Genomic DNA, 27,823 nt, shown 5'->3' with positions numbered 1-27,823 from the left:
GGCGCCCCTCGCTCCCGCCGCCGCCGCCGCCCGCCGCCCGCGCCCGGCCGATGGACGCCAGCCGAGCCTCCGGAGGACTCTGGACACCAGCCTTGGACGCTTAAAGTTTTCCCTTCTTTTTGTTTTATTATCATCCTTCTCGTTTTTGGAGGAGGGGACGGGGCTGCAGATTCGTCGCCGCCACCAACGTGAGATTTTTTTTTTTTCCTCCCTTGAAGGATTCCTGCTGATGTCTGCAGAGTCGGTTAGAGTAAAAACAGCGCATGCCTTCCTGGAGTCAGGATCCGTAAATTCTGACGTAGCCCGTGCATCTTAAAAACCCCTATAATAACGCCTAGGCATTTAAGTTGCTATGGTCATTCTGGTCGCAAGCCTAATGGAGAAACTCCGGATTTTTTTCCCTCCCTACGGTCGGATGAGATGAAGACCTGCGTGCCTGCCGAGAGCTGGGGATCTGTGTGTAGAGATACATAGATACGTTTATCAATATGTCAGTGTGCGAGTATAAAGTGGTGCTTGCTTAGACTATCCGCGGTTTGACCTTGAACCTGAGCCAGCGAAACGGCAGGTTACTTTTATTGATGCATTTCATGGATTGAAGAAAAGGACCTTTTTTTTTTCTTTTCTTTTCTTCTCTCTGCAACTGCAGTGAGGGACGGAGTTGGATTTACCTCGCCGAGTACCTCCTGGGTTGGCACCATCATCATTGTTTATCGCTGTGTTCGGAACGCCTGCCGACTCTGCCGATGGCTCCCCTGGGTGAAGTTGGGAACTATTTCGGCGTGCAGGATGCGGTGCCGTTCGGGAACGGGCCGGTGTTGCCGGTGGACAGCCCGGTCTTGCTAAGTGACCACCTGGGTCAGTCCGAAGCAGGGGGGCTTCCCAGGGGACCCGCGGTCACGGACTTGGATCACTTAAAGGGGATTCTCAGGCGGAGGCAGCTGTACTGCAGGACTGGATTTCACTTAGAAATCTTCCCCAACGGTACTATCCAGGGAACCAGGAAGGACCACAGCCGGTTCGGTAGGTGCACCGTTAACCCTTGAGGGCCCGAGCTGGCAGGCTCGGACCGCAGCTGCCTTGAAGGCGGCCGGGCGCGGGTGGCGGATGCGGGAAGGGGTCTGCCTCCCTTGGTTTCGGACTGACTCGGTCTCGTTAGCTCCAGGGGAGAAAAAGGCCTCCGGAATTGCAGACCTGCTGCTGGCACTGATGCGGGTCTACACTGGAAGGCTTTTTTTTTTTTTTTTTTAAGGAGGGCATGATTTATAAATATAACACATACCCCTAGTTCTTTTGCATCATAAAGGCGGGCAAGATCGGGTTTAGGAAGTTTCTTTTGAATGGACTGATTCCACGAGTTTCAAGCTTTAATCATTAACTACGGAGAACTTAAAATGCATTTTGCTCAAGGCAATGGTTACCATCTCGTGCCAAATGAAGTTTTTGCCCCTTCCCTCTATTCCTCCAAGAAGTGTCCTGCTTAAATTGTATATGAAGCGTATTGCTGATTCCCACCGAGAGGGACTGGGGCGCTTTAGGCGAAGGTTGCAGATTGTTCCGTGGGAGGAGAGACTGAAGTCGTATTTCAGACTCCGGGGCTGCAGGGGCAGGGCGCAGGGGGGGATGGGGGACGGACTCGGGCAGGGGCAGGGCCCTGTCCGGGGTCGTTTGTCCTTCCAGCCATCGAGTCATGCCCTGTGCTCTGTCCAGTTCCTACCGCGCGCAGCCCTGTGTAGGATTCCTGGGTGCCTCTGGTGTGCGTGTGTGCGCGCGTGCACAAGCGGCGAGCTAATTTTAAAGGGCATTCCTAGGGCTTCATCTCCCGAGGAGGGTGTCTGTGACTCAGCACGAGGGCTGCAGACCCCAGAGGATGGAGACCGTCCGCTCTAACGACTGCACACACGTGCCTGCTGAGCCGTCGAGCCCGACGGCAGCGCCCCGGGGGTGGTGGGTGGAGGGGCTTCTCCTGGTTTCCCCCCCCCACCCCATACTTAAAAATAAAGCGGGTGTGTGTGTGTGGGGGGGAGGTGGCGGCGTTTGGGCAACCGGACTGTTGGAAGGAGTTAACTTATTGAGCGAACCCACCTGACAACTTAAACTAGGTCGTAAAAGCAGAGTCCTATGGTGCTTTCTCTTCGTTAAGCTTCACGCCAGATGCTGAGCACGGTCTGAACTGTCCGTGTAGCTCGTGGGCTGCAGACGATGGCCGAGGTGAGGCCGGCCCGGGCCTGAGATGGGCCGGCCCCGGGGTTTCCTGCCTCTGTCCTCCCTCCCCGAGCCTCGGCCCGGAGGGACCCACCAGGGAGACGGCTCAGGGTCCCCCCTCCCCGCCCCCGCGCCCCCGTCTGCTTTGCAGTCTCCAGTTACCCAGAGGAAGCTCGAGCAGTGGAGGCGGCTCCGGCCGCTGCGGAAAGAGGACGAAACTTCGCGCAAGCGCTCACCCCGGCCGCCCCCAGGCCGCCAGCGCTCGCGCCGCGCTCCGGACCAGGGAGGGCGGCCCGGTGCGGGGACGTAGCGCTCAGCCCGGGCCCCCACGCGCCGGCCGGCAGGTGCCACTCTGCCGCCCCGGCCCCGCGCGCACTCGGCTGCCGCCGGCTTGCTCCGCGCGGTCCTAGACGCGCTCGGATTCGGCGGCTCGCCCCCGCCCCGCGCGCCCTGGGCTGCTGGGACCGCCGAGTCCGGGGCGCCGGGCCCGGGCGTGCTCCGGCTGCGTTTAGGGATCGGGCTCCTTGAGCCCGGGGCCGCGTCCCTTCGCGTTCTCGGTGTGAGAACGCAGGTCCAGCGGATCGGGCCGCCGCCAGGAGCAGCGGGGCCGCGCGTGGCGCGGGAGCCGCCGGAGGCGCGCGCGGCGGGGCCGAGGCCCCGGAGTCCCGTCCCGTCTCGGACCCCTCTCCGTCCTTCGGAGCGCACAGCCGGGTCCCGGAGCGGTGGGCTCGCGGCGCCGGAGGTGGGTCGGGCCGGCCAGCAGGGCCGGGGCCGCGGGGGAGAGAGAGGGGACAAAGGGCGGCGTAGGCAGGGGGCCGCGTGCCATTGTTGCGGATCCGCCGCCCCTCTCCGCTTGGGGAGCCCGCCATGGGCTCCCGCGTGCGGCCGGCGACCTCCGGTGCGGAGCAGCAGATCCCGCCCGGGAAGACCGGGAGGCTCCGCTTGGGGCTTCTCCTCCCCACCGTGCGCTTTTTTTTGTTTGTTTTTTAAACGCAGTCACCTTTCGGGTAGGACGTTCGCTACACGCAACCTGGTCATTAGGAATCCGGTGCCTCTGCCTCGGGGACAGCGAGGGACCAGGGTGGACGGAGGGGGCTGGGGGCCGGATGGGGGCGGGGGGCGGCCGAGAGGCGCGCTCCGGGGTCAGCCGACAAGGACGCGGGCCCGGCGGCTGCACGGAGACCGTAAAACAAAACGCGGCCTCGGCACCCCCGCCCCCAATCCCGGAGGTGACGCGTCCTCTCCCCGTCCGCCCGCGCGGCTGGCGGGCAGCTGGGGGCGGCGCTGGCTGGGGGGCCGGGCAGCGGAAGCCCGGGCCCGGGGCTGGGGTCGGCCGCAGCGGGCGGCGGGGGAGGGGCGCGCCCGCGCCGGGTTCGGATGCGGCGGAGCGGGCGGCGCGGGCGGTGGGGGCGGGGAGGGAGGGCGCGGCGGCCGGCTTCTTGCGGCTTCCATCCGGGGGCGGCGCGGAGAAGCCCCCACGGGAGCCGTCAGCGCCGCAGGTTCGGGTGTCAGCAATGTCCGTGGCGCGGCGCCGGCCGCCCACCCTGGCTCCGGGCCCCGCCCGGGGGCGCGCGCGGGGGAGTGTGGGCGCTAGGACCCTGCGCGGGGCGGGGGGGCCGCGGCCAGCACACCTGGAGCCCACCTCGCCCCGCCCGCAGCACCTAGGACCCCCTCATCTCCCCCGCGCGCGCCCCCCCAGCCGCGCCCTGGGGACCTCAAGTGCATCCCGGGTTTCTCTTCCGAGCCTCTGGAGGAGAGGAGCTGTGGGTAGGGGGCAAAGGGGGCTTGCACCTCGGTTAAAACATAAGGTGCGTTTTCCACCTGACAGGGGAAATGGCAGAGGAAGCGGGAGAGACGCCTCCCCCCCCCCCCCCCCCGCGCCCCCACGCAGGTGACTGCGGCTGCGGCGGTGACACAGCAGCGGCAGTGCGGGCGGGGGGCGGGGAGCCTCGCGGCTGTGCCTGCAGGAGCTGTGCGGCCGCGATGCGGGCACGGGGAGCGCGGGGGGCCCTTTGTTTTCCCCGGGTGGGGGGTGCTGGCTTGGCGCGGAGGCCAGGCCCGGAGAAGGGGACCCGGGATCCCATCTGGGGTGATAGGCCCAGGGGAACCAGACGGTTCGTTCCCTAATACTGCTGGACGGAAAAAGTGAGCAGAAAAATGAGTGGAAGAAATGGTAATGTGGATAATAAAAACAGGGAGCCTGGGGCCTGATCCGCTATTTGACTTGGCCTGGTGCGGAGCCGGCTGGTCCTCGCCGGAGCCTTGGGGCGGCCGGTCCTGGGGTCAGGTGTAGTAGTAGTGCCAGAGAGGAGAAATATGATCAATAGCCGTGCTTTAAAAAGACAGGTTAAACAGTCCTATTTCCAGGGGTCTCGCTTGAAACAACTTAGTTCTGTGTATCTGTTCTTCAGTATCTCAGTAAGGGAAAGGATGCTGTTCTCAGGATAGGCCCAGATTCTGGAAAAATCGGTAAGGTGATGGCTCCTGTTCAGCTAGTTATTTCCCAAATGAACCCTGGGCTTTGCTCAAGGCCTCAGGCTCTGAGATGACTGATCTGGCAGCCCTGGTGTGCGGTTCTCCCCAAGCAGGGGGCTGGAGGGGGGAGGTTAATCTATTTTAGAAAGTCTGCCCTGGTGCCTCTCTCCACAGCCTGCACACATTCTTGTCCTCTGAAGAATGCAGGTCTGTTAAGTGTTGGGGGCTTTTAGGCTGGAGGGTTGTTTCACATGGTCCACGCACTTCCCAGGGCCAGCGGAGGTGCGGCCCAGGGCTGAGGGGCTCCTGGGAGCAGGGCCAGCTTTGGGGTAATGGTCCATGTGAACAGAGCATGGGGCCAAACACTACTTACCTAGTGAGTCTGGGGTCAGGGGGATGCTGTGCAGAGGTCATTTTCCTGAAGGGGTTCAGGAACTGACCTGGCCTCTTGTGGACCACAGATGACCGTGGGCCCCGTCAGACCCCACCAGGCCTCCTGGGCCCGGGGACTGCATTCTCATGGGCGTGCTTGCCTGCTGTGAAAGGGCACAGCTAGATGCCACCATCACGGAGAGCGGCTGCCCAGGTCACTCCATCAGTGCCTATGGCTGTGGCCCTTCTGCACTGCCTAGAAGAGACGGGCCACTCTCTCCCTCCCTCCCTTCTACTCTTCCTAGTTCTTTCCTTCTTGCCCTTCTGTGTCTACACAGAAGCCTTCTCCCCAGGTTCTTCCTGAACCAACAGCCACCCCCAACCCTGTGTCTCATGCTGGTGGAAACAGCCATGGAGGGGGGCAACCCCACTCAGATCAGTGCACTCTGGAGCAGATGCTTGGCACTGGCTTGGGCCCAGAGAGAGGGTAACCCACCTGCTGGAGGTTCTGGAGTTCCTGGTGGACAGGATAATACCAGGAATATCAAGGATTCCAGTCTGGGTGGGGCGGGGGCTTGTTGCCATGTTGCCAGGTCTTCCTGGCCTTGCAGCTCTGATGAGCTCTGCATGTGGGGGAGCAGCTGTGACTCAGATGTTCTAGATTCTGTTTGCCCCCAGATCACGAGGTGACCTCATGAAAAGCTGGGCTGTTCTTTTGAGGTCTCTGCGTCTTAAGGGGCTGCAGAGCTAAGGATGCTAGTTTGAGGTGATGACATCCTTTTCATCTGGGGTCCCTAGATGTAGCTCCTTCTCATCTGGAGTCTCTCTCCTTGAAGACTTGTCTCTGGTCTTAACCCTTGGAAGCACCCCAGACTCCCCTTTCCCAGCCTGAGTGAGTTGCCTGCCTACCATGAATACCCACCTCTCATTGCACCCCCCCCCCATTGTCATTACACTTACCTGGTTGTCTGTCCTGCCCACTAGATGGGAAGCTCTTTGAGGTCATAGTCTAGTCCTTGCTCATCATCATATTCTCAACAAAGGGTGTGGTGCTTGGCTTACAATTTGTTGTTGTTCAGTTGCTCACTGGTGTCTGACTCCTTTGTGACCCCATGGACTGTAGCCCTGCAGGCTCCTCTGTCCATGGAATTTCCCAGACAAGAGTACTGGAATGGGTTGTTATTTTCTTCTCCAGGGGATCTTCCAGACCTGGGGTTCTAACCCACGTCTCTTGCCTTGGCAGGCAGATTCTTTACTGCTGAACCACCAGGGATGCCCATTGGCTTACTCCTTAGTTTGTTGATTTAATGAATGAGTGCATGTCTTATTGATGCCAGGAGATAACAAGATTGATCTCTTACCACTTTCATTTCCAAAATGTGTAATAATCATTTCAGAACTTATGTTGTGTGTGCACAAAATCAGTATGTTAGCACCTGGAGCTGCCCACCTTCCCATGTCCTGTGTGAGGAAAGTGCAGACACAGGAGCCCACCTGCTCTTCATTTCCTCTGCTGCTGCTTGTCCTGAGTGCTGGCTCAGCCAAGTCTCATCTCGCCAACATCTTCCATTTCACTAGTGAGAGAATGACTATATATATCAGCAGATGAATGGAATAGAAGCTGTGGTACATATACACAATGGAATATTACTCAGCTAATAAAAAGAATGCATTTGAATCAGTTCTAATGACGTCGATGAAACTGGAACCTATTATACAGGGTGAAGGAAGTCAGAAAGAAAAACACCAATACAGTATATTAACGCATATACATGACATTTAGAAAGATGGTAACGATGACCCTGTATGTGAGACAGCAAAAGAGACACAGATGTAAAGAATGACTTTTGGACTCTGTGGGAGAAGGCGAGGGTGGGATGATTTGAGAGAACAGCATTGAAACATGTATATTATCATATGGGAAATAGATCACCAGTCCAGGTTTGATGCATGAGACAGGGTGCTCAAGGCTGGTGTACTGGGATGACCCTGCAGGATAGGATGGGGAGGGAGGTGGGAGGGGGTTCAGGATGGGGAACACATGTGTACTCATGGCTGATTCATGTCAATGTATGGCAAAAACCACTACAATATTGTAATTAGCCTCCAATTAAAATGAATTAATAAAAAAAAAAAGTGGTACAGAAATCCCAGACTTTTGAGGAAAGGTAAAGCTGATGGGAAGATGTGCGTGGTCAGTAAGGACCTAGGCCTTGGAGTCTGATTGCTCCCAGGGAGGTTGTCCTTAAGCCTAGTACCCCCATATGTCATCTGAGGGCTCGCATGTGATGACGCCTTGGGCTGTTATGTGGCCCGAGTGGCAGGCCTCTCACTGGGCACACACTAGATGCTGGAGGACCCCAGCTGTTGGGGTTGTCACTGACGAGACTGGTGCTCCGGATGTCCTGTAGACCAACCAGGAACATGGCTTTGTGAGAGCTTGTGTACTTAGGTTTTGTTGGGGCTGATGGGCAACGTTGGTTGATAGCTGTTCTTAGTTCTCTCAGAGCTGCCTCATGTTAGGGAAAGCAAAGATCATCAAATACCCTCTTAGAAGGTGCAAGTATCTTTTAGTTTTATGACTTTCAGTTGACATAGTGTATTAAATTGTTCAGCTGCAATGGGGCAAAATGTTTCCATTTTACAATGAAAATTGGATGTTAATGAATTCCTTATCCTATTTCAGGATTACTATGATTTACAGTGTATGTTTTCAGGTAGCTAAGAAGAGACTCACACTGTAGTATGTGACTCCTTTAGTAATAAAATGCCACAGTGTAAGTTATTTTTAATCCTAAGAGTTGGATGTGGCATAATGAAATAAAATGATTCATCAATAAGGGCGTGCATCTCACATGAACTGACTCTCATGGAAATACTGCCTTATTTGTCTTTCCATTTGCTTTGTGAGGTAGGGAATGGCTGATTAATGAACTTATTTCAGATGTGTTTTTCATTCGAGACTCACCAGTTATCAGATTCAGAAGGCAATTTCTCATCATATTTTCCCACACACTATTTCACATTCTGTTAAAAATACATAGTTGTTTTTTTTTTTTTGCAGGTTCAGATGGACAGTCTGTAAACTAAGCTCAAAGAATTTGTTACATTTTGTGCTTATAACAGGACTAGGAACACCCTTTTATAAGCAGTCTCTCTTTGTCCATCACCTTGGAACCTTTGCTTTATTAGATTTATGTACTTTATGTCTTGCTATGATTGCTGCACAGTCTGTTTTGTGAGAGTTGCAAAATTAATTGTTTAAAAATCCATGTAAGTGCTTTTTTACAAGTCACAGGAGACTGTAGTGCAGTGTTATCCCTATTTTTTTCTAAACTTTTAAAATGTAAGTAAATTATTTTAATATTTGCAGATATTTCTGCAAGGTAATGCAGTATTTGGTATGTGTTAAGGCAAGGTTTACATAGAGTGTAGCACTTTAATACAAAATGTGGAGAAAATGGCTGAGCGTGAGTGTCTTACTGTTGTCTCCAAAATGCCATTGGATAGTCATGTTAAAACAACACTATTGTTACGGAACCTAGAGCTGCTGTTGTGTGACTATAAAATTCTGGATTTATGCCCAGCTTAGGCAATGTTATTCTTAGTGAGGTAAGCAAGAGGAAAGAAGGAAATAAGATTGTTATGTTGATTTGATTTTGGGTTATAGTAATCCATGTCTATTTTAAATCAAGAGCATTTTTTTGGAATGAGCATTTTTTTTTTCCTCCAAATATTGTGTTATCTTAATTGCCTAACTATCTCTTTGCGGCTTAGATAAGCACAGAGAAAAATCAATACTTTGTTTAAGCAGAAATATTTGGGATGTAGGCCTTTTAGTTTTCCAGATGGAGCATAATACAGTTATACTGGATAGAGAGAGCTGGATAATTTTCGATGTAAACCAGAGAAGTCTTTGGTTGGCATCTCCATTCTTACTTGAAGAGATATAGACTTCTCTCTGAATAGAACTTTTTTCCAATCCATGTCCATACACGGATACTTCATTTCACAGTTTTAAAGTAGAAGTAAATTTTCTCTTACATTATGCTCGTATAAGTTAGTTAGAACATGTACACTGGCTTATCTGACCTGTCATTTCTTACCACATCTGTGTAAATACCAGGTTTTTTCTTAGAGAATGAACTTATGGTTATGAGGGTGGGGGAAGGTTGGGGGGAAGATTAGGGGGAAGGGATGGCTGGGGGGAGTTGGGGATGGACATGTCCACACGGCTGTAGTTAAAATGGATAACTAACAGGGACCTCCTGTACAGCACAGGGAACTCTGCTCAGTGTTATGTGGCAACCTGGATGGGAGGGGAGGGTAGGGGAGAATGGATACATGTATATGTATGGCTGAATCCCTTTGCTGTCCACCTGAAGCCATCAAAACATTGCTAATCAGCTATACTCCAATATAAAATAAAAAGTTTAAAAGAGAAATGCTAGCTTTTTATTTAAAAACTTTTTTTTTGTTATGTGTCATGTTGATAAGTGTTTTTGTCTCATGACTAGAAGCTAAGATCTAGTGGAAAAATCAATTCTTTGGGGCAGTGGTTTTAAGAGAAGACGGTTCCTGAGTAAATGCTCCTCTTCGGTGCTCCCAGGCTTGTGGACACGCAGAGGGCAGTGCTCCACGCCCTGACCTGTGTCCCTCTGTCGGTCTTGCAGGGATCCTGGAGTTCATCAGTATAGCCGTGGGTCTGGTCAGCATCCGTGGCGTGGACAGTGGACTCTACCTCGGCATGAATGAGAAGGGGGAGCTGTATGGATCGGTAAGTGCAGCGGGCTACCTCGCCAGCATCCCTGACTCACGTTTGCTGGGAACCACTCTTTCTCGAGGTTATAAATAGAAATGAAACTGGTGGTGGTGGGAAGGGGAGTGTAGGCTTTCACTTTTTGAAGAAAACCACTTCATTGTTATGAATAGATGTCAGCCCTCAATCTTCTCTAGACCAAAGTTTCTAAAGCAAATGCTTTATTTATATGCTGAGCCATTTTCATTACCCAGTAAATAAAATATTCAAAACTGTGAAAAATCCCATCTTCTGGTATTGAATGGGAGTAATTTTTGAAATGAATTGAAATGATCTCTCCCCAGCTTTGGCAAGCATTGTAATTAAAACTAGAAATAGACCATGCAGTGAGTATCGGCCCTTTTTCTGAGCTACATAAGATTTTCATTATGTAGAGACAAGGGAGATGGAAATTACTGTCAGATATTCTTGTAGGCGAAAAGGAATAGAAAAATATAATAATTATTTGTAACTATTATGAGTTTCTTTTTTCTTGTGTCTTCCTTCCTGTCTCCAGTGGGTTGGAAGCTCCCTGTAGAGGCAGAGAGCACTCACTGCAGCTGGCCGGGCACCTGGAATGGTGGTCTCCAGAGTTTTCTGAGCGTAGATCTCAGTGCCTCATGTGAAATTGTTTAAAAGTTGTGTACATAAAGTGTAGCTCATATATGTTATGTTGTTTTCTGCAGCCCGCATTAAGGTGAAGTGCTCTGAAGGCAGGGATGGACGAGTGGGCAGTCAGAGGCCATGTTCTGTCCATAGCAGATGGACCTGTGTCCTCAAGGCTGTGGCCCGTTGTGGGGGCTTCTCCAGGGGCCCATCTGCCCCATTCCTTGCCCCCGCCCTTTCCGCGTGTCCCCGGCTCAGCCCCTCTGGGGCAGAGACCTGGTGACCATGGGGTAGCGGGGAGGCCTGACTGCGGGCTTGTGAGGCCCCCTGCCTGGTTCAGAGCCTGAGGTGCCCAGCAGAGGTGGGACAGCCCCCTCGCCCTCTGTGTCCTTGCTTGCCTGGAGGTGTCCTCAGGCTGGGGCCCTGCTCGGTGGACGGTGGCCAGGCCTGCATTTTCCCTCATTTCCTTCCTCAGCCTCCAGCCTCCCCCGTGCCCACCCTGGTCTCGCCAACAGAGGGTCCCTCAGCCCCCGACACCGCTGCTTCCTGCTCAGACTGCTTGAGCTCCTGCCCTGAAGGCGCTGGCCACCTGCTTCCAGGCACTCGCCTCGCCGGACCTTGCTGCCCGGGTCTGCTCTGCTAGGCCGTCTCCTGCCCCTGTCCCATGTGCCTCGAGGCTGCCTCCCTGCTCTTCTCTGGTCACTTGTCATCTGATGGGCTGTGGGGTCGGGTCCCCCACCCCGCCCTGCCGTCCTCTCCTCCCTGTGCCTCAGGAGACAGCTTTTTTTCTTTAGGATTCAGTGATAATACTGCCTCTTCTACAAAACCTTCCTACCCACTGGAGCCCAAGTTCTGGGTCAGCATCTCGTATGTGTGTGTGTCCTCTGGGCTCTGGCGGTGCCTTCTTTATATTTCCATCCTCACCTGAGGAATTTAGACTTCTGGTGTGATTATGTGTCTGTGTTGGTTGTGTGTTCGTGTTGGTTATGTGTCCACTGGAGGAACATAGACTTCTGGTGTGGTTGTTTGTCTGTGTTGGTTGTGTGTCCAGGTTGGTTGTGTCCATGTTGGTTATATCCATGTTTGTTATGTGTCCACTCCAGGAATGTAGACTTCTGATGTGGTTGTGTCTCTGTGTTGGTTGTGGGTCTGCGTTCCCTAGGTGTTGAGGTGGGGGCTGCAGGTTTCCTTTCAGTGTTGCTCTGCACACAGCCTGGGCCTGCAGCGGCGAGGGTCTTAGTTGGGTTGCAGTGGATTGAACGTTGTGGTTTATTCATGGCTTCCCGACCCTCAATGTGTGGCCCTGGCTGTCTCTGCCTGTGTGGTCAGTGTGTCCCTTGGGCCCTGCTGGAGGGAATGTCCATCTCTGCTCTCCCCCTGCTGAGCCAGGCTGTGACGTGTTGTCCTAGCATCCATCCCTGTGGGGAGAGGCAGAGGCTGGAGAGGATGGTGTCTGAGGAGGGTGGTGGCCATTGGGACACCAGGCTCCCCCACCTGCTCTTCCTGTCCAGATAGGGGCTGGACTCTGGTGGCCTCATGGCTCTTCTGCTCTGGGTCTCGGCCTTTCATGCCTTGGGCGCCCCGGGCTTCACTCCCGTCTTCCCTGCCTATCCTTTGATGTTCTCTGTGTGCCCATGATGTTACACAGCAGGATCGCCTCTTCCAAGCTGCCTGCCTGGTTTGCCTGTGTGCATACCTCACACAGGTGTGAGGGAGTCCATCTCCTTGGTGGCCAGAGCCACACTGCACTGTGGTTGTCATCACCCTTGTGTGGCAGTGAGAACGGGGTGACCCACACATCTCCTCTCCATCCCAGAGAGACCGAGAGAAGGAAAGAGATGCAGACAGCGATTCTGTTATTAGCATGCCAGAAACGGTAGCTGAGAAGTTTACCTATGTGAAGTTGTGTGAAGCTCAGCGGAGTGGAGAAGATGTGTTTCTAAACATTGAGGAAACCTTGGAAAGACTGATCTCATTGGGAAAGAAGGTGAACAGGAGATTTGGGGAATTAGCCATCACTTTTATAAAGTCTATGCATGTGTAAGTGCAGCAAAAGTTAATGTAAAATGTATTTAGGGTTGTTTTTTCTATTTTCATTTATGTGGTTCTTTTGCTTCCAAGACTATATTAGTATTAGATCTAAAAGGTCAGAGGTGAATGGGGTAATACGTATTCAGAAAAATATATAGGATTCTGAACCCTGTTAGAGGGCTTCCCAGATGGCAGTTGGTAAAGAACCCAACTGCCAGTGCAGGAGACATAAGAGATGTGGGTTCTATCCCTGGGTTGGGAAGATCCCCTGGAGAAGGGAATGGCTACCCACTCCAATATTCTTGCCTGGAGAATCCCCATGGACAGAGGAGCCTGGTGGGCTATGGTCCGTAGGGTTGCAAAGAGTCAAACACAACTGAAGTGACTTAGCATGGACACACGTTGTCATACTGTGGAAATAGAAAAAACTCTATTGCTGATGTATACTATGATGTGATTTAAGGAAAATCTGAGCCATTCTATTTCTGGGATGGAGTCTGATTATTGTAATCCTGTTTTGAATTCATCCCTATGTCCATTCATCTGCTCATTTTTTCACAAACATTTATACTTAATATGTGCCCAGATAACACAGCAAGTATCTCAGACTCTGGTGGGAGAAATATACCTATAAATAATTCAGTGCAGTATGAACTGTACCATGTTAGAGGAATCACAGATATCCTGGGAATCCAGAAGAGTGTCTAAGTAATTGCCTGGGGAAATTGGGTGGCAGCACTTCACTGGGTTTTGAGGGATGTATAGGAGTCTCCAAAAAGGGAGGCATAAAAGGAAAGGTATGTAATTTTTCAAATGTAAAGATTAGAATACCCTGCCTGGGTGAGATTTAGGAAGGGTATTAGATCTCTCTCTCTCTCACACACACACACATATGAGTGTGTACTTGGGCAGAGAATTAAAATGTTAGAGTACTAGTTTACATTTTTCACTTTTGTTCTCATGACAGAGAAAGAGTAGATGTAAAGCTTCATTACCTCTAGAGTCTTAATCTAAATCATCTGAGCATCATCAGGTTACTTCACAGTGTCAAGAATAATTCACTGTAATAAATACCTCTTTAAAAAAGAATGCCTTGAAAACAATTAATCTGTTTCAAGAAGCCTGCGTTTAATGAGAGTTGTTGACATTTTCATTAAAAAGAGGCAGCGCAGTCTCTAAAACTGTAACGGTACAGGAAAGGGGAACATGGGACCTGAAAACGTGGTGAGGACGATGACAGACCCCTGTTTGTATCCCTTTCAGCACCCGCCGTTTTCTGTCTGGAGTTTTCATTCCCGTTGGTCTTTCCTACTGAATTTGGCTCTTAGGAGCCGGTCTCTGTCTCCCGAAGGCCGTGCTGTGTATGTCGCATGCTGTTGGCATGTAGGGTCATCACCCCAGCCATTTGGCTGGTCACGCCTGCATCTGTGTAGTATGTCACACGTAGATAGCGTGACCCGAGCTGTCACTGTCCACCTCCACTGTCCTGGTTTCCACCTGGGCCACCCTGGTTTTCTGCTGTTGGGACCTTGCTTAGATATTAAGGCTGAAAGAGAGGAGGTGGGGTAACTTGCTTCTGGGCCAGAGCTTGTGGGGCAGAGCGAGGACTTAGACCAGCGCTGGAGCACGGGAGCCTGGCCACCACCTGCCAGAGACGCTGGTCACACAGGCACCTGCAGACCGTCGGTTAGTTGTTACGTTTCCAGAGACACAGGTGTGCCTGGCTGGGTCCACGTGAGTCCGTGTAATCAGTAACCAGGGTGTGCTGGATTCAAACTGTGTTTCCACTGCGTAGAAACTTTAAAGCCCAAGACGTCACGTGGGGTGCCTGTCCACACTGGCTGGGCCTGTGTGAACCGGAGCTGTCCCTCGTGCAGTGTTTCCATGGAGGGAGGCAGTGGTTGGAGGGCTTCAAGGACCACCCATCCCAGGATGAAGGTGTATGTCCACCCCTGTAAGAGGAAACAGTGAAATATCTCAGATCCCAAAACCCCATTTGCCTTAAATTATTTTTGTTTTAAGTGAATATGTACAAACATAGACACTTTGTGCTCCTTTGGTGACTGCAACGCAAACCATACGTATATTAAAATTCACCCTGGACCGTGGAATGGCTGGACTCTGGAGCGGCAGGCGGGGTCTGATGTGATGGGTGAAGCTACCTGAGTGGGGCTGAGATACAGCTTCGGGCGCAGCACACCTGTCCCCAGGGCTCCTGGGGCGGGGGCGGCCTCCCATGGCCTCCTGGGTGAATTGCTGGGAAGCCAGGTGTCACCTGGCCCTCACAGACGGTCCAAGGATGTCGTTTCTCTTCCTGTGAGTGCCAGTGGTGAGGGTTTTGCTGCTCAGTGCTGAAGGTGATGTCAGAGACAGACACATCTTTAGGCGACCATGTGTGGTTATAGGCAGCCCTCAGGAGGGTCTTGAGTGGCCTTAGAAGGATTCCTTTACTTTTTGGGAGATGAAAAGTCCGAGATGATGCTCCTGCAGGAAGCTTGTTGCCCCTGGATTAGCCTTTATCTTCCCGGTACGTGCAGCTGTGGAAACGTGCCGGGATGGGGGCGGTCCCTGTGGTCTCTGTGAGGCGTCTGCAGCGCCTGTGTGAGCAGCGTGGGCACATGCAGAATGAGCGTGTGCTTGTGGAACAGGACACCGTGCCTGGTGGCCAGTCCCGCTGGACTCAGCGGTTTGTCTGTGTGCTGTGTCAGTTGAGACAACTCCGGCAGCGGCCATGCCAGTGGGTCCTGGATGCTGAGTCTGAGGGTGTCATTCCTGCAGGGGAAATGGCAAGAGTCTTCTGTGTGGTGGCCTCCCTGGGGCGGGCGTGCTCTGCAAGTGGGTGGCTTTAAGCAGACACTGAGTGATGGAGCCCGGCCTCCCATCCTATGCGCGGGTTGCCGGCTGTCAGAGGACTGCGTGGCGGTTCTTTGTGAAGGAGGGCAGCGCCTCGGGAGACCGTTCCTACTGTATTAGCCAGTTTAGCTAGTAGAGCATCTTTGTGCTGGAGGTGAGGAGATGGGGGTTGGTGGCTTAGTGACCTTAGTGAAGGTCACACAGAGGGTAAGGAAGGAGTTTGGTTTGAATGCAGGTGAATTAATCTTGTCCAATACACACAAGAGTGGCCATCTGTTTTTGTGAATTAAAAAAAAAATATATATATATATATTTTTTTTCCCCCAGAAATAACCCTTTTATTAGAGCAGGGTCTAGTCTGCCCTTCACCGACATGATTTTGAAACAATTGTTTCCTTCTAGCAGCCTAGTTTTTACTTAGTGGTTCATTTGTTTCCTTAGCATCTATACTCCTGGCTGTTAATTAGTGGAAAATCATCTTTTATAAAAAAAATTTATCTTCTTCTTTATGTAACTGTAGTCAAGTTTCTGTTGTTAAGCAGCAAGCTGACTCCCCTGATGCCCTGAGGCCTGTGTGGCTAACCTGGCAGATAAGCGGCGGCAGGGCTCACAGGTGGGGAGGCATCACAGGCTATGAAAAGTGAAGTCACTAAGTCGTATCCGACTCTTTGTGACCCCATGGACTGTGGCCCGCCAGGCTTCTCTGTCCACAGGATTCTCCAGGCAAGAATACTGGAGTGGGTTGCCATTTCCTCCTCCAGGGCATCTTCCTGACCCAGGGATCAAACCCAGGTCTCCTGCATTGCAGGCAGACGATCTATTGTCGGAGCCACCAGGGACCTGGTTTTCGTCGTCAGGCCCACGGGCTGGGCTCTGTGCACCCATGTGCACAGAGAGGGGAAGAGAGGGATGGCCCGGGACTGGGGTTCGTGCTCAGGGGCGGGCTTCCTTTAGGCTCCGGGATCTCGGTACAGAAGCTTCCTGAGTCGGTGCTCCAATTCCCCCCCACCCCCTGCCCCACACATCGCATCTCTTTGTAGAACAGGTGGGGCCTGGCCTGGGGCTTAGATGATCGGGACAGGACCTTCTGATTCTCTTCAGTCTCTGCATCCCCGCGTTCCTTGCAATGATGCTGTGGGGCAGCCGTGCACACTGCCTGCCACACGCACCCACACACAAGTGCACACTCACTCGTTTTCATAACCCTGCAGGGTTTGGCGGTGTCATTGTGCACACAGGCCAACACTTCTGTAGGTGCTGGAGAATAGTCGACCCTCTTGACTGCAGGTCACGTGCTTGCACGTTTGTCCACCAGCTGGGGTTTGTGTACCCAATTGTATGACCCTGGAATGGTGTGACTCACAAACCTGCCAAGAGCAGCAGCAGAAGCTACTGCTGGCCAGGGCCCCACGAGGCCATGCAGCCTTGTGCCTTCAACTCCTGCTGAGTGAGCATCCTCTCCTGCATCTGTGTAGTGCCTGGGATCTCATGTTTTTGTGCTTTTCCAGGGTGGTTTCTCTGATCAGAATGCCCCCGGGGCCTAGTGCTGAGATGCTGTGCGTTTCCCAAGTGCAGGAGTCTGGGTGTGTGTCACGGAGGAAACACGGGCCTCACAGGAGTCTCAGCCGGCCTGGGTCACTGCCCTGCGTCCACAGCTGAAAAATCCACGATATTAACTTAAATGGAGACAAAACAAAGCAGGGCTGTGTATTGGTTGATTGACAAGCATGTGATGAACAGAGAAACAGGCTCTGAACCCGTGTTTCCCCAGGAGCTGCAGTTCAGGGCCTGATCCACATGGAGTGGCCTCGCGAGTAAGGCTGCTTCCTCCTTGGGTGACCTTGGCGCTGGTTCAAGGGGAACTTGCCACTCTGGGGGGAGTTGGATGTGCAAACGTGGTTGAGGTAACGGAATTGTGTCCAGAGAGGGCTGGGGGCGGGGCTTCATCTTGGGCTGGGAGGGAGGTCTGGATGGTTCACAGAGAAGACAGTTTGTGAGGGGCCGGTGTGAAGGCAACCTTGGGGCTGCAGGGTTTGGAGACGCGGCTGCTCACGGGTCCCTATTCTGCTCCCCCCAACCCCCACACACACAGCGGTCCTGTCTCTGCTTCTGGTTTTCCTGGCAGCTGCCAGAGGCCACGACGTTGACATTTGAGGGGTCCTCCACTGTTACTGTCCTTAGCTGCTCAGGGGACACTGCTGCCATGCTGCTCTGTGTCCTGGCTGGCGCTCTGGAGCCTCTCTGAGAAAGCCCCCATCCTGGGCCTACCCCCGCCACCACCCTGCCCTAGTCAGGAGGGCTTGTCCGTTGACCTGGGTGTCCGTCGGTGATCTCACAGGCAGCTGAAAGATGTGTCTGCTTTCCCAGCACCCCGGCTGAGGGCCCCCCAAGGATGGGGAGGCCGTGGTGTCAAGTGGAGCCCAAGAAGGGCTTGTGAGCACTTAGGATCCTGTCCAAGCTTGTCTCCTCCTCCTTCAGCCCTTTGTCATCCTTGTCCCTGTCTTGACATCACCGCCGCAGTTTGCTTCTCCTTTGTGGGAAGTGTCTGTGTGGTGTGAGCTTGGACCCGCCAGGGTAATGCCAAAGCCGCCACCGGGCAGCTCTGCGTGGCCTGCAGGGACCTTGCCCGGGACGTGGACATGGGCTTGCTGTCTGCTCCCCACCCGGGGTTGATCTCTGTACCTCCTCCTTCCTGCACCCCCCCAACCCTGTTTTCCTTCGGCCTCGCTGTCTACAGGGCCTTGTCTCCGGGTCCTCTGGAGCGGCTTGCATCCCTTTTCCTTCCCTCCCTGTCTTTTGAAGTTGGTTTTCAGCTTGCTGTGTCTCTATGGAAGGTTCCTGCCTGTTCTTGCATCCTGAAGACTTTGAACTTGGAGATGAAGCATGGAGTGGGGGAAGCACAGGGCTGGGACCCGAGCTCCAGGCCTCAGGGTTGTGGGCTGGAGTAGGAACCATTGTGAGGATGGCTGGCGTGGGCGCCGTCTGGGCTCCTGGGGGCTAAGCAGTGGCTCCTCAACCTCCTTCAGGACTGAGTGCAGCCATGATGGATGTGCTGTCCCGTCCAACCTCAGAGTTCCCTGTGCAAGACCCATGGAAGTCGTGTTTCTTGCACCTTTGAATTCAGAAGTTAAGAGTTAGGACATCATGTTTGAAAGGAAATAAGCATTTTCCTTCAGATCAAACTATGACATCCCTTGCTTTATCCTTCAGACTGTAAACCATAAAGCTGTGTTTGCCGAGGTTCATTTTGTATACCTTCTTCTTAAGTGCAGCACATTAGTATGTTATGTTCTTAGTTGAATTAAATAGTTGGATTTCTTTATTAAGGACAGAGTTTCCATCACTGATGGTGGTGAGGATGGTTTCTCCTGTCCACATGCTGGCAAAGTCTACCAGCCATGGCAGTACCAGAGTGTCCACCCCCAGAGTTGGGGTCTCAGGGTGACAGCACTGTTTTGAAAATGGCCCATGATGGCCTGTGGATTTGGTGCCTGGGGGGAGCAGGGTGACTGACAGTGTCAGCTCAAATTTGTCCTGGAAGTGGGCTGTTAGCAGAGGGGCCCTGAGAGAGTGACCCACATGTTGCCCAGAGGAAGGGACAATGGCACCGGTAACTTTCCATGAGCATGGGGCCATTTCTGTACCACCAGGTGGGGGCTGGGAGGATGAGTTTGGTTCTAGAGGAGTCTGGGTTGATGTGAATCCAGTTGGAGCTGAGTGGTGGGGGCACCCGGGGAGTCAGGAGGTAGCAGAGACACGTGTGTGTGTGTGTGACCCCATGAGGGGTTTCTCTGTGCATCTTGGGGGGATGACTGTGTGTGTCTGAGAAGTTCCCAGTCCTCGGTCACTTCTCTTTGGGGCCGCCTTTCCTCTGCCTTGTGTGACACGCCCAGCTTTGCCCCCAGCTCTAGGCCCTCCCCAGGCTTCCCAGGTGCTCAGTGGGTAAAGAATCCCCCTGGCAATGCAGGATACACACGAGATATGGGTTCGATCTCTGGGTCAGGAAGATCCCCTAGAGAAGGAAATGGTAAACCTCTCCTGGGAAATCCTATCGACAGAGGCACCTGGTGGGCTACAGTCCATGGGGTCATAAAGAGTTGGACACAACTAACTGACTAAGCACGCATGTGCTCTGGATACTCTGTGACTTTGAGAACTGTTTTGCTACAGGTTTTGGTTTTTCTTCCCAGTCAGTTCTCTTGGGGCAGCTCATGACACAGGTTTTGTTGGTCAGGCAGACGTTCATTCACGAGCTGTGATTATTGAGGTCAACATAGGGAAGACGTCAGCGGTGGGCCCCCAACATAAGACACCCTCTGAGGGGGGTGTCATGCCAGTCTCCCAGGGAGGGAAGGAGGGGCCCCTGGTGCCATAGCCCTGTCTTTGTCCCTGTCCTTTCTTCCCTGAAACAGCAGCTTCCCTGCTTGGCTGCTGCCAGAAGCATCACTTGGCCGCGTCTCTGCGTTGGCAACGGATGCTGCACATTTTAGTTGGTTTCTTCCCTACTTTCCAGCGACACTGCAGCTCCTTTTCCATTTCCCGTTCAGCGTGTCCTTCTCCAGTCATTGTGGGCATCTCGGCTTCCACACTGGGTGCTCCAAGCCTGGACCATTTGATCTTAGGCTGAGAGAGACCCTAGATGTCTCTGGGTCCTGTACCCTCTCTTCACAGAGAAGGAACCTGAGGCCCAGGATGGCTGATCAACCCCATTTTGGGTGTGTGTGTGTGTGTGTGTGTGTGTGTGTTTGTGTGTGTGAGGTCACCATCACTTCACTGCAGAGATTCTGTGAATCTTGTAGTTCTTCAGAAATTGCCTTTGGGCTTATACAGCCATTGTCTTTGTTAATCTTTCAGTTTCTCTAATTTCATTTCTGCAACCCAAGGCCTGAATTTTGCCTGTTTCGTCTACCACAGAAAATCTTTGGTACATTTTTCTGTTTTGATTCCACTCCCTGCAATGTGTGTTGATTGTCCTGCAGACTCGGTGCCTGGGTCCCATTGTTTCTAGGTGTGTCCTTAACAACAGGAATTGTTTCCTTCATTCCACCTCCCTGCCTTGAAGCTCTCCACTTTTCCTCCATTGTCTGTGCTTCTACTTTCAGTTTTTAGAGAGAGTAATATTTAGCTTGAAGTTTTTTCAGCTTTTGCAAGTCTGTGATGTGCATTTTAAGTGGTCATTGAATGACTTCTCTCATCAAGATAGTTACTATGGTAAGAAATGTTACATAAGCTTTCTTTTTAACTAGGTGTTCTAAGATCCTGACAGAAATTTCACGAACTTTTCCTGTAGAGTTCTTGGCAGATGAATCAAATGTGCATTGTCTAGACACTGAGACAGAAGTAAGAATATTGCCTACAGTGAATATTAAACTTCTCAAACTGGAATTCTCTTCAACCTTGGGCGGGACTTTCTTTCCCCTGTGGGTCTCCATCTCTGAAAATATATTGCAAGTATGTGAACTAACATGATGTACGAAACAAATGTCTGTCTCTGGGGGTAGCTGTGAAGATTACCTCTAAGTAGCCTTGTCTGCCCTGCAGTACTCTTGGCAGGTCTTGTCCTTGGCTGAACTGTGGGTACCACGTGGCTGGTGAGCATACAGCCTAGGAGATGTCGGTGTGTTCCTCCAGATTCAGACTGGGCCCTGCCTTCGAGTCCACAGATGCTTAAGCCACTTCTGGAGGGTTTGGTTTGGTTTGGTGGAAGGAGTGGAGAGAATGTAGGAATTCTTAATTTTCTGTATATTTGATGACACAGTATTGCCTGTCCACCTTGTTCTATGTGCATTCACCAGACACATCTGCTTCTTCACATGTTCCCCCAATTCCAGTGGCACATTTGATGGCCAGGATTGCAGGTGTAAAAGCAGGCCCATGGGGGATGGTGGGGATTTTAAAGAGGTTTTGAAACATGAGTCTGGAGGTGAGACATGTTAAGGGACTGGACCTAAATGGAGCTTCTAATCAAATAAGACACAGTGTCTTCCCACCTGTTCTCTGTGTTTGTTGCTTTCTGTTTGGAGACTTCTCCCAGGAGAGAAGCACTAAAAGACCTGGCTTCTTAATAGTGGTCCTTTCATCATTATATTTAATCACCCCGATCCTTGCAACAGTTCCCACTAAGACTTTACAGCTGGATTACTAATGAGGAAGGTGCATCTATACAAGTAATTGGAGTTAAGGGAAGTCTAAATACCGTGACTGGGATAAACGATAGGCAGAAGGCTGAGTGCTGAAGAATTGATGCTTTTGAACTGTGGTGTTGGAGAAGATTCTTGAGAATCCCTTGGACTTCAAGGAGATCAAACCAGTCAATCCTAAAGGAAATCAACCCTGAGGATTCATTGGAAGGACTGAAGCTGAAGGTCCAATGCTTTGGCCACCTGATGCGAAGAGCTGACTCATTGAAAAAGACCCTGATGCTGGGAAAGACTGAAGGCAGGCGAAGGGGATGACAGAGGATGAGATGGTTGGATGGCATCACCAACTCAACGAACATGAGTTTGAACAAACTTTAGGAGACAGTGAAGTACAGGGAAGCCTGGTGTGCTGCAGTCAGTGGGGTCGCAAAGAGTCATATACAACTTGGCGATTGAACAACAAGGAGGTAAGGAGAGCGGGGTTGCTGAATCTATAAGCCTGCACGTGGAAACCTCGGTGATGGATGAGAAAGGTCTTAGCAACTGGACAACAACAACAGAGAATGAGTGATCACATCAAATCATTAACTTATAAAAGGTCGGAAACTCTCCTATCAGTGTGACTTCTGACCTTGGGATTTACATATTGTGAGTTTATGCTGGGGGTTTAAACAACTCTTTGAGTTGAACACAAGCAACCATTTGGATGGTGTGGTTAGAACTACACCATATGTTTATATGTATAAAAATGGAACCATGTTTTAAAATAGCAGCATAAGTCTATGTATTTTCAATGAGAACTCTTGACTCTCAAAGTTTGAAAACTTCTGATTTCAGTTTTTAAATGGGGACTTGGGCATGGTAACGCCCATGTGAATTACACATTTTCCAATTGTCAAATAGTTGAAATTAGTGTCCATATGAGTTTATGTCGTATAACATTCCTAAGTATTCTCTGGGGCATACTATAATTTTCACATTATTATCTCATACTTTGGTTTTAATAGGATTGGTAAAAGTTTTGAAGTTTTAATTTCAGTTTTTCCCACTGCTTAGAATTTGATGATATAAAATGAAAAGAGGTTTCCATAGTTGCTAACATTCACCAGATTTTGTTCCAAAGCATGGGCTTTAGAAGACTTTTGAATTAAAGCCACATTCTCCACCCAAGCCTAGTGACATAATCCAGCAGTTCAAAGATAGGTATGCCATAAACAGCTACAGTTAAATAATCTAAAAAAAAAAATTAAAACATGGAAATACAATAAAACAAGAATTGATCACTTTATAGTGGAATACTCTATAAACCGTCTGCATTGGAAACATGTGGTGAGTTTTAAAACATCTGAGTTCTATAATTCTAAAGTGTATAGTTTATTTGAAGGCAGAAACTGTTTCTTCTCCTTTGCATATATATATAAAAATACAGGTTAATGTATATATTTTTGCTGTCCTGATTTGCATCTATTTACTTATTTTTAATTTAGGTAAATAACTTTGGACTGCACATTCCTAACATAAATATATTCACCTCAACTAAATATTTTATCCCTAAGTACTGAAGTCTGGTCATGAAAAGATTAATTCTGTAACTCTTGCTACTTTGTGTTTGTCTAAAACAAAAATCACTAATTAACATAAACCCAAATAGTAAGAAAAAATTATTTGAAAGCGTATACATGGTATAGAAAGGTATCAGGGTCTTCAATTTTTATGATCCTTTAAATTAGAAAAAGTTTTTAAGGTCTGCAGGTTTATCTGAGCGGCATTGTAATCCTTGCATAATAATTAGAGGAGCTCAACTGGACCAGGTGTTTGGCAATGTATTGTCTGCATGCCTCATTTAAATAGTTAACTGAAGTTATCCAGCCCTCCCAAGAATGAGATGATTGACCTTTCAGCCATCACAAAAACTGCTGTCTGGAGATCATAGTGGAACAGTTTACTTCATTTTCTGAGTTGTCTAAAAAGTTATATTGTATGTGTAACAACATTACAACAGCCTCATAAGGGAAACAGAGCCATGTTTGTGGAGCAGTGAAAAGGTTAGTTCAGTTTCTTAACCACATTCAACTTTTTTAAAAAGGTTTTTTTGTAAACTGACAATACCCCCCAAACATGTAAAGCCCCTTTGGAGGGGCCTTGGAAGTCTCTGGACGGATAGGGTATCTGGAGGGAGCCTCTGTTAGTGAGAAGTGGGAGGTGGGGAGTCTGGGCAGGGCTCCTGGAGATGCCCTTCACCATGACGACAGGATCCTGAGCAGGGACCCCCGTCTAGGGCATTTTCGGGGGAAAGACACACTTGCTGTTGGCTGAGGTTTGCTCCAGTTCTGAGAGGTTCTGATGTGACCACAGCCACCTTGATGACCAGTGGTGTCCTGAGCTCTGGGCGCCGGTCCCCAGCTGTGCGCCTGACCTGGCCCTGCCCCAGGTGTGGCGCTGACCTGCTTCAGGAGGGGCTGTGGAGGCTGAAGCTGGGAGCATGCCTGTGGCTCCAAAGGCAGGCCCCTCATGGGTGCAGACCCTGAGGTGGCATGTCTTGTCCTGATCCATGGAGGGCCAGTGCCCAGCAGGTGTGACCCGTATTCAGAGCAGATGGAGGCCGGGGCACAGCTCAGGGTCCAGGAGGAGGGGAACCCTGTTTCATAAACAAAGTATCTTCCAGGGCTTCCCAGGCGGTGCAGTGGTAAAGAACCCACCTGCCGATGCAGGAGTCATCAGAGACATGGGTTCCATCCCTGGGTTGGGAAGATCCCCTGAAGGGGAGCATGGCAACCCCCCGCTCCAGTGTTCTGGCCTGGAGAATCTCATGGACAGAGGAGGCTGGCAGCCTGCAGTACAGGGGGCCACACAAAGTCTGACACGACTGAAGTGACTTAGCACACACATGCATCTGTCAGGTAATGTGGTTTCCTGCTAAGAAAAAGAAAATTCCTTTTTTGATTTCCTTGGTAGAACTGAAGGCTCTACAATTCCATTCTTTGGTCCACTTTATTAAGCAGAAAATAAATGAACATCACCTGCTTAGAAAACTTACTTAATCACTGCAAACTCAAACCAGACCTTTTAAGCCAAGAGTAATCTTGTCTGTGGGGAGAATATTTATTATACAGATGGAAGTAAAGTCTGAAGTAGCTGTTAATGTCTTTAACACTAGTTTTATTTTGTCCGCTTTAATGGAGATGGAAGAGAAATCACATTCAGCCTAGTCTCCCCAGTGTGGGGGTTTCCTCTGGGTTTGCTCATGGAGGGAGGTGGGGGCCTTTCTGTTAGTTCCCAGGGGAGGGGCTGCCGCTCCCCCTGCAACCCCCTTGTCCCTGTAGACCTGGCATCAGTGGTCCAGTGTTTCCCCATTGGTCTTTCTTGCTCGATCCTTTCCCCTGGTTCAGCTCACTTAACAGAGACTTGTCCAAGGACATATTTTGCTACCAACTCACTCAGTGCATTTTGATTATCCAGAAGTGCCCCTCCTAGGAGGTGTGAGTCCTGTGTGCCTTGGGTGGTTTAAGCGTTTGGTGAACGATGTCAGGAAGCTGGCTCACGAGGCCTCTGGTTTTCAGCATCCTCAGCAGGACTCGCCCCCCTTGTCCTCACCCTCACTGTCCATCAGGCTGGCTGTGAATCAGTGCGCTGAGTTGTGTCCTCAAGTGTGTAACTGCGTGAATATATATTTGTAGGTTTTCTTACTTACATAAGGGGCCAGGTGTGCAAGAGCAAGGGGAATATTTTCAAACGTCATTTTAGTGTTTATTTTTTACATTACCACCTGGGAAGGTGTGGACCTTGAAGTTTTAGCAGCCCCCCAACCCGCCCCGCATTGCCTCATTTGTGTCTGTGCCTGGAGTGAGCTCGCGGTCGGGGTGAGATGTGAGCAGGGCCTCCGGTCCTTACTCCTTTTGGCGCTCAGGATACATGACTGCAGGGGCCCTGGTTGTGTGGTTCCTGGGAATCCAGGCTTTCATAAAGCTCCAGTGAAGGGCAAAGTGCAATACATTTATGAAAATGTGGAGCCTTTCTGCTTTTAAACCGGGAGGGGAATGGTTCTTCTGTCTAAATTGAAGGAAGCCCAAGGGCTGGGATTTTTGTCTTCACTTCTTTGTACTAAGGAAGACCCAGTCCTGATAGAAAGCTTTGTATCTCAACTTGTGGACCCAGCGGTGGCTGCCTCCAAAGTCCCCAATGGCCTGTTCAAAATTCATATTTCCAGACTTTCTGGCTCAGAATTGTAAAGGGCTGGGGATTGGAACTCTACATTGAAAGAAAAAAAGTATCCCAAAGTGATTCTTCTGCACGCTGAAGTTTGAAAACCACTCTTGTAGAGTAATAAATAACTTCCACTGCTTCAAAGGGCAGAAAACTTGTAACATCATGGGTGATGTTGGTCCACACGGCAAGGACTCTGAAAGGATGCTGACGATGAAGTGGCTCTCAAGCTCTGTCCACGAGAAGGTTCCCCGCCCCCAGGATGGTCTCCATCCTAACCGTTGTGGTGAAAACAGGAACAGCTCATGGTGTTAGTTGCCTTTGCCTGCTGACTCATTCAGATAATTGGCACTCGGAAAAGTTTAACTAGAAGAAATTTAGATTCTTTTTGTGCTTTAATCGTTACAAAAAAAATTAGAACATAGTTGAATTTATAGAGGTAAGTAGCTTTTGCAGAGTGCCTTTAAAGTGGGTTAAAATCGGTATTTTCTCACCAGTTATGTAACAACTTTTAAATACAGAAAGGAGCTAATTTTGCAAAATATTTGCTTTTGTTTTTTAACAGGAAAAACTCACGCAAGAGTGTGTCTTCAGAGAACAGTTTGAAGAGAACTGGTACAACACGTACTCCTCCAACCTGTATAAGCATGTGGACACTGGACGGAGGTTCTACGTCGCGTTAAATAAGGACGGGACCCCCCGGGAAGGAACCAGGACTAAGCGGCACCAGAAATTCACCCATTTTTTACCCAGACCCGTGGACCCTGACAAAGTACCCGAACTCTATAAGGATATCCTAAGCCAAAGTTGACAAAGACCTTTTCTTCACTTGAGCCCTTAAAAAAGTAACCACTATAAAGGTTTCACGCGGTGGGTCCCTATTGATTTGCTGTGTCATCACATCCATTGTTGCCAAACTCTGTCGCATGCATAGCCTGACGGAGGCGTGGAGGGGACGTGTGACTGTGCTGTGCCCTGGGCTTGTCCTCCCGCGGGACCCCTGCCTGCTGTGCTGCTGGGTGGGTCTTGGGGCAGAGGGCGGCTGGGGATGCGGGGTGGGGGGCACATGGGGGCAGGGCCTGCAGAGAGAGGGGAGCAGAGAGGACAGGCCATGCATGTACCTGCCCGGTCTGTCCTTTCTCATCCTGGTCAGCACAGCCGCTCCACCTGGACGCGTCGGGACTGGCCGGCGGCCACGGGCCCGCTGCGTCTCCGCAGGTGCGGCGGGCGCGGTCTTACCGACAAGACTTTCTCGGTTCCTTGTCACGGGTGTCATCCCAGTGAATTTAAAGCAAAGACCTCTTAGTAAAAAAAAAAAAAAAGAAAAAGAAAAAAAGTTAAATTTATTTATAGAGATTCCAAAGGCGACATTTTATTTATTTTATATATTTATTTATTATATAGAGTTTATTTTTAATGAAATATGTACAGGCCAGATAGGCATTTGGAAGCTTTAGGCTCTGTAAGCATTAAATGGCAAGTCCGCTAGAACCTGTGGTGAGTCCACGTGCGAACGTGGCGTGCATGGATTTCAGACACTCGAATGGCCCTGTGTCCCGAAGGCGACAGCCGCTGTCGTGCCCATGTTACTGTAAACTGACGCGTACCGCTCATGACACCGAGTATCCACTCTTCAGACTGCTTGTCCCATAGCTTACCCCAGAGGATTAAAGATTAACTGGGTCTCAAACGTTTATTCTGTGTCTGTACTATTTCCTCTCTCCTAAGTGGCTTCCTCTATCACGGTTGGAGAACATAATGGTTGGTATATATCCTACTTGTCGAAATCTATTGCAGAATATACCAAAGCTAAACAATGACTGTGTTTTTGTTTTAGTCAAGCTCCAGAACAACAGGAGTCATTTCAAACATGTACTGGTTTAGAATTCTCAAAAAGGAAAAAAAAAGCTTACTTGGTATAGATTTTTTTTTTTAGGGGACAACACTCTGAATCAAAACAGCAGGATAATTCTTATAAACTTGGCTTTCAGATATTAAATTACACAAGCACCATAGGGGTCATTGTAACATCTTTTATAGAAAATTGCTTTCCGTGTGACCTGTCATAATACCTGGTAAAAACACCCTTCAAATAAGACTTGCAAAATGAAACTAATAAATCTCCATCAATCATGACAAT

General features: G+C 50.6%; 1 protein-coding gene and 1 long non-coding RNA gene across 2 annotated transcripts; one reads left to right on the top strand and one right to left on the bottom strand.

Annotated features, from left to right (window-relative positions):
* FGF9 (fibroblast growth factor 9) lies at window positions 1-27,377 on the top strand. Its single transcript, XM_061434971.1, has 3 exons — window positions 1-1,023; window positions 9,726-9,829; window positions 26,249-27,377. Exons 1-3 carry the CDS (start codon window positions 747-749, stop codon window positions 26,492-26,494), a joined length of 627 nt encoding a protein of 208 aa, XP_061290955.1. The 5' UTR covers window positions 1-746; the 3' UTR covers window positions 26,495-27,377.
* LOC133258416 (uncharacterized) lies at window positions 4,364-5,988 on the bottom strand. The gene is made up of 2 exons (XR_009740014.1): window positions 5,549-5,988; window positions 4,364-4,482 (listed from the first exon to the last, which is right to left on the bottom strand). It is a non-coding gene; the product is annotated as an uncharacterized LOC133258416 (long non-coding RNA).
* Window positions 27,378-27,823: the final 446 nt, after the last annotated feature.

The sequence above is a fragment of the Bos javanicus genome, chromosome 12, assembly GCF_032452875.1.
Source record: "Bos javanicus breed banteng chromosome 12, ARS-OSU_banteng_1.0, whole genome shotgun sequence".
NCBI lineage: Eukaryota > Metazoa > Chordata > Mammalia > Artiodactyla > Bovidae > Bos > Bos javanicus.
The sequence above is the reverse complement of the archived record's forward strand: the minus strand, read 5'-3'. Positions and strand labels throughout refer to the sequence as shown.

What these genes read in the sequence shown, in the direction of transcription:
- FGF9 (XM_061434971.1), top strand. Translation starts at nt 747, where the DNA reads ATGGCTCCCCTGGGTGAAGTTGGGAACTATTTCGGCGTGCAGGATGCG. An exon ending in GAAGGACCACAGCCGGTTCG is followed by an intron (nt 1,024 to 9,725) that starts GTAGGTGCACCG and finishes TCGGTCTTGCAG; the next exon opens with GGATCCTGGAGTTCATCAGT. An exon ending in AGGGGGAGCTGTATGGATCG is followed by an intron (nt 9,830 to 26,248) that starts GTAAGTGCAGCG and finishes GTTTTTTAACAG; the next exon opens with GAAAAACTCACGCAAGAGTG.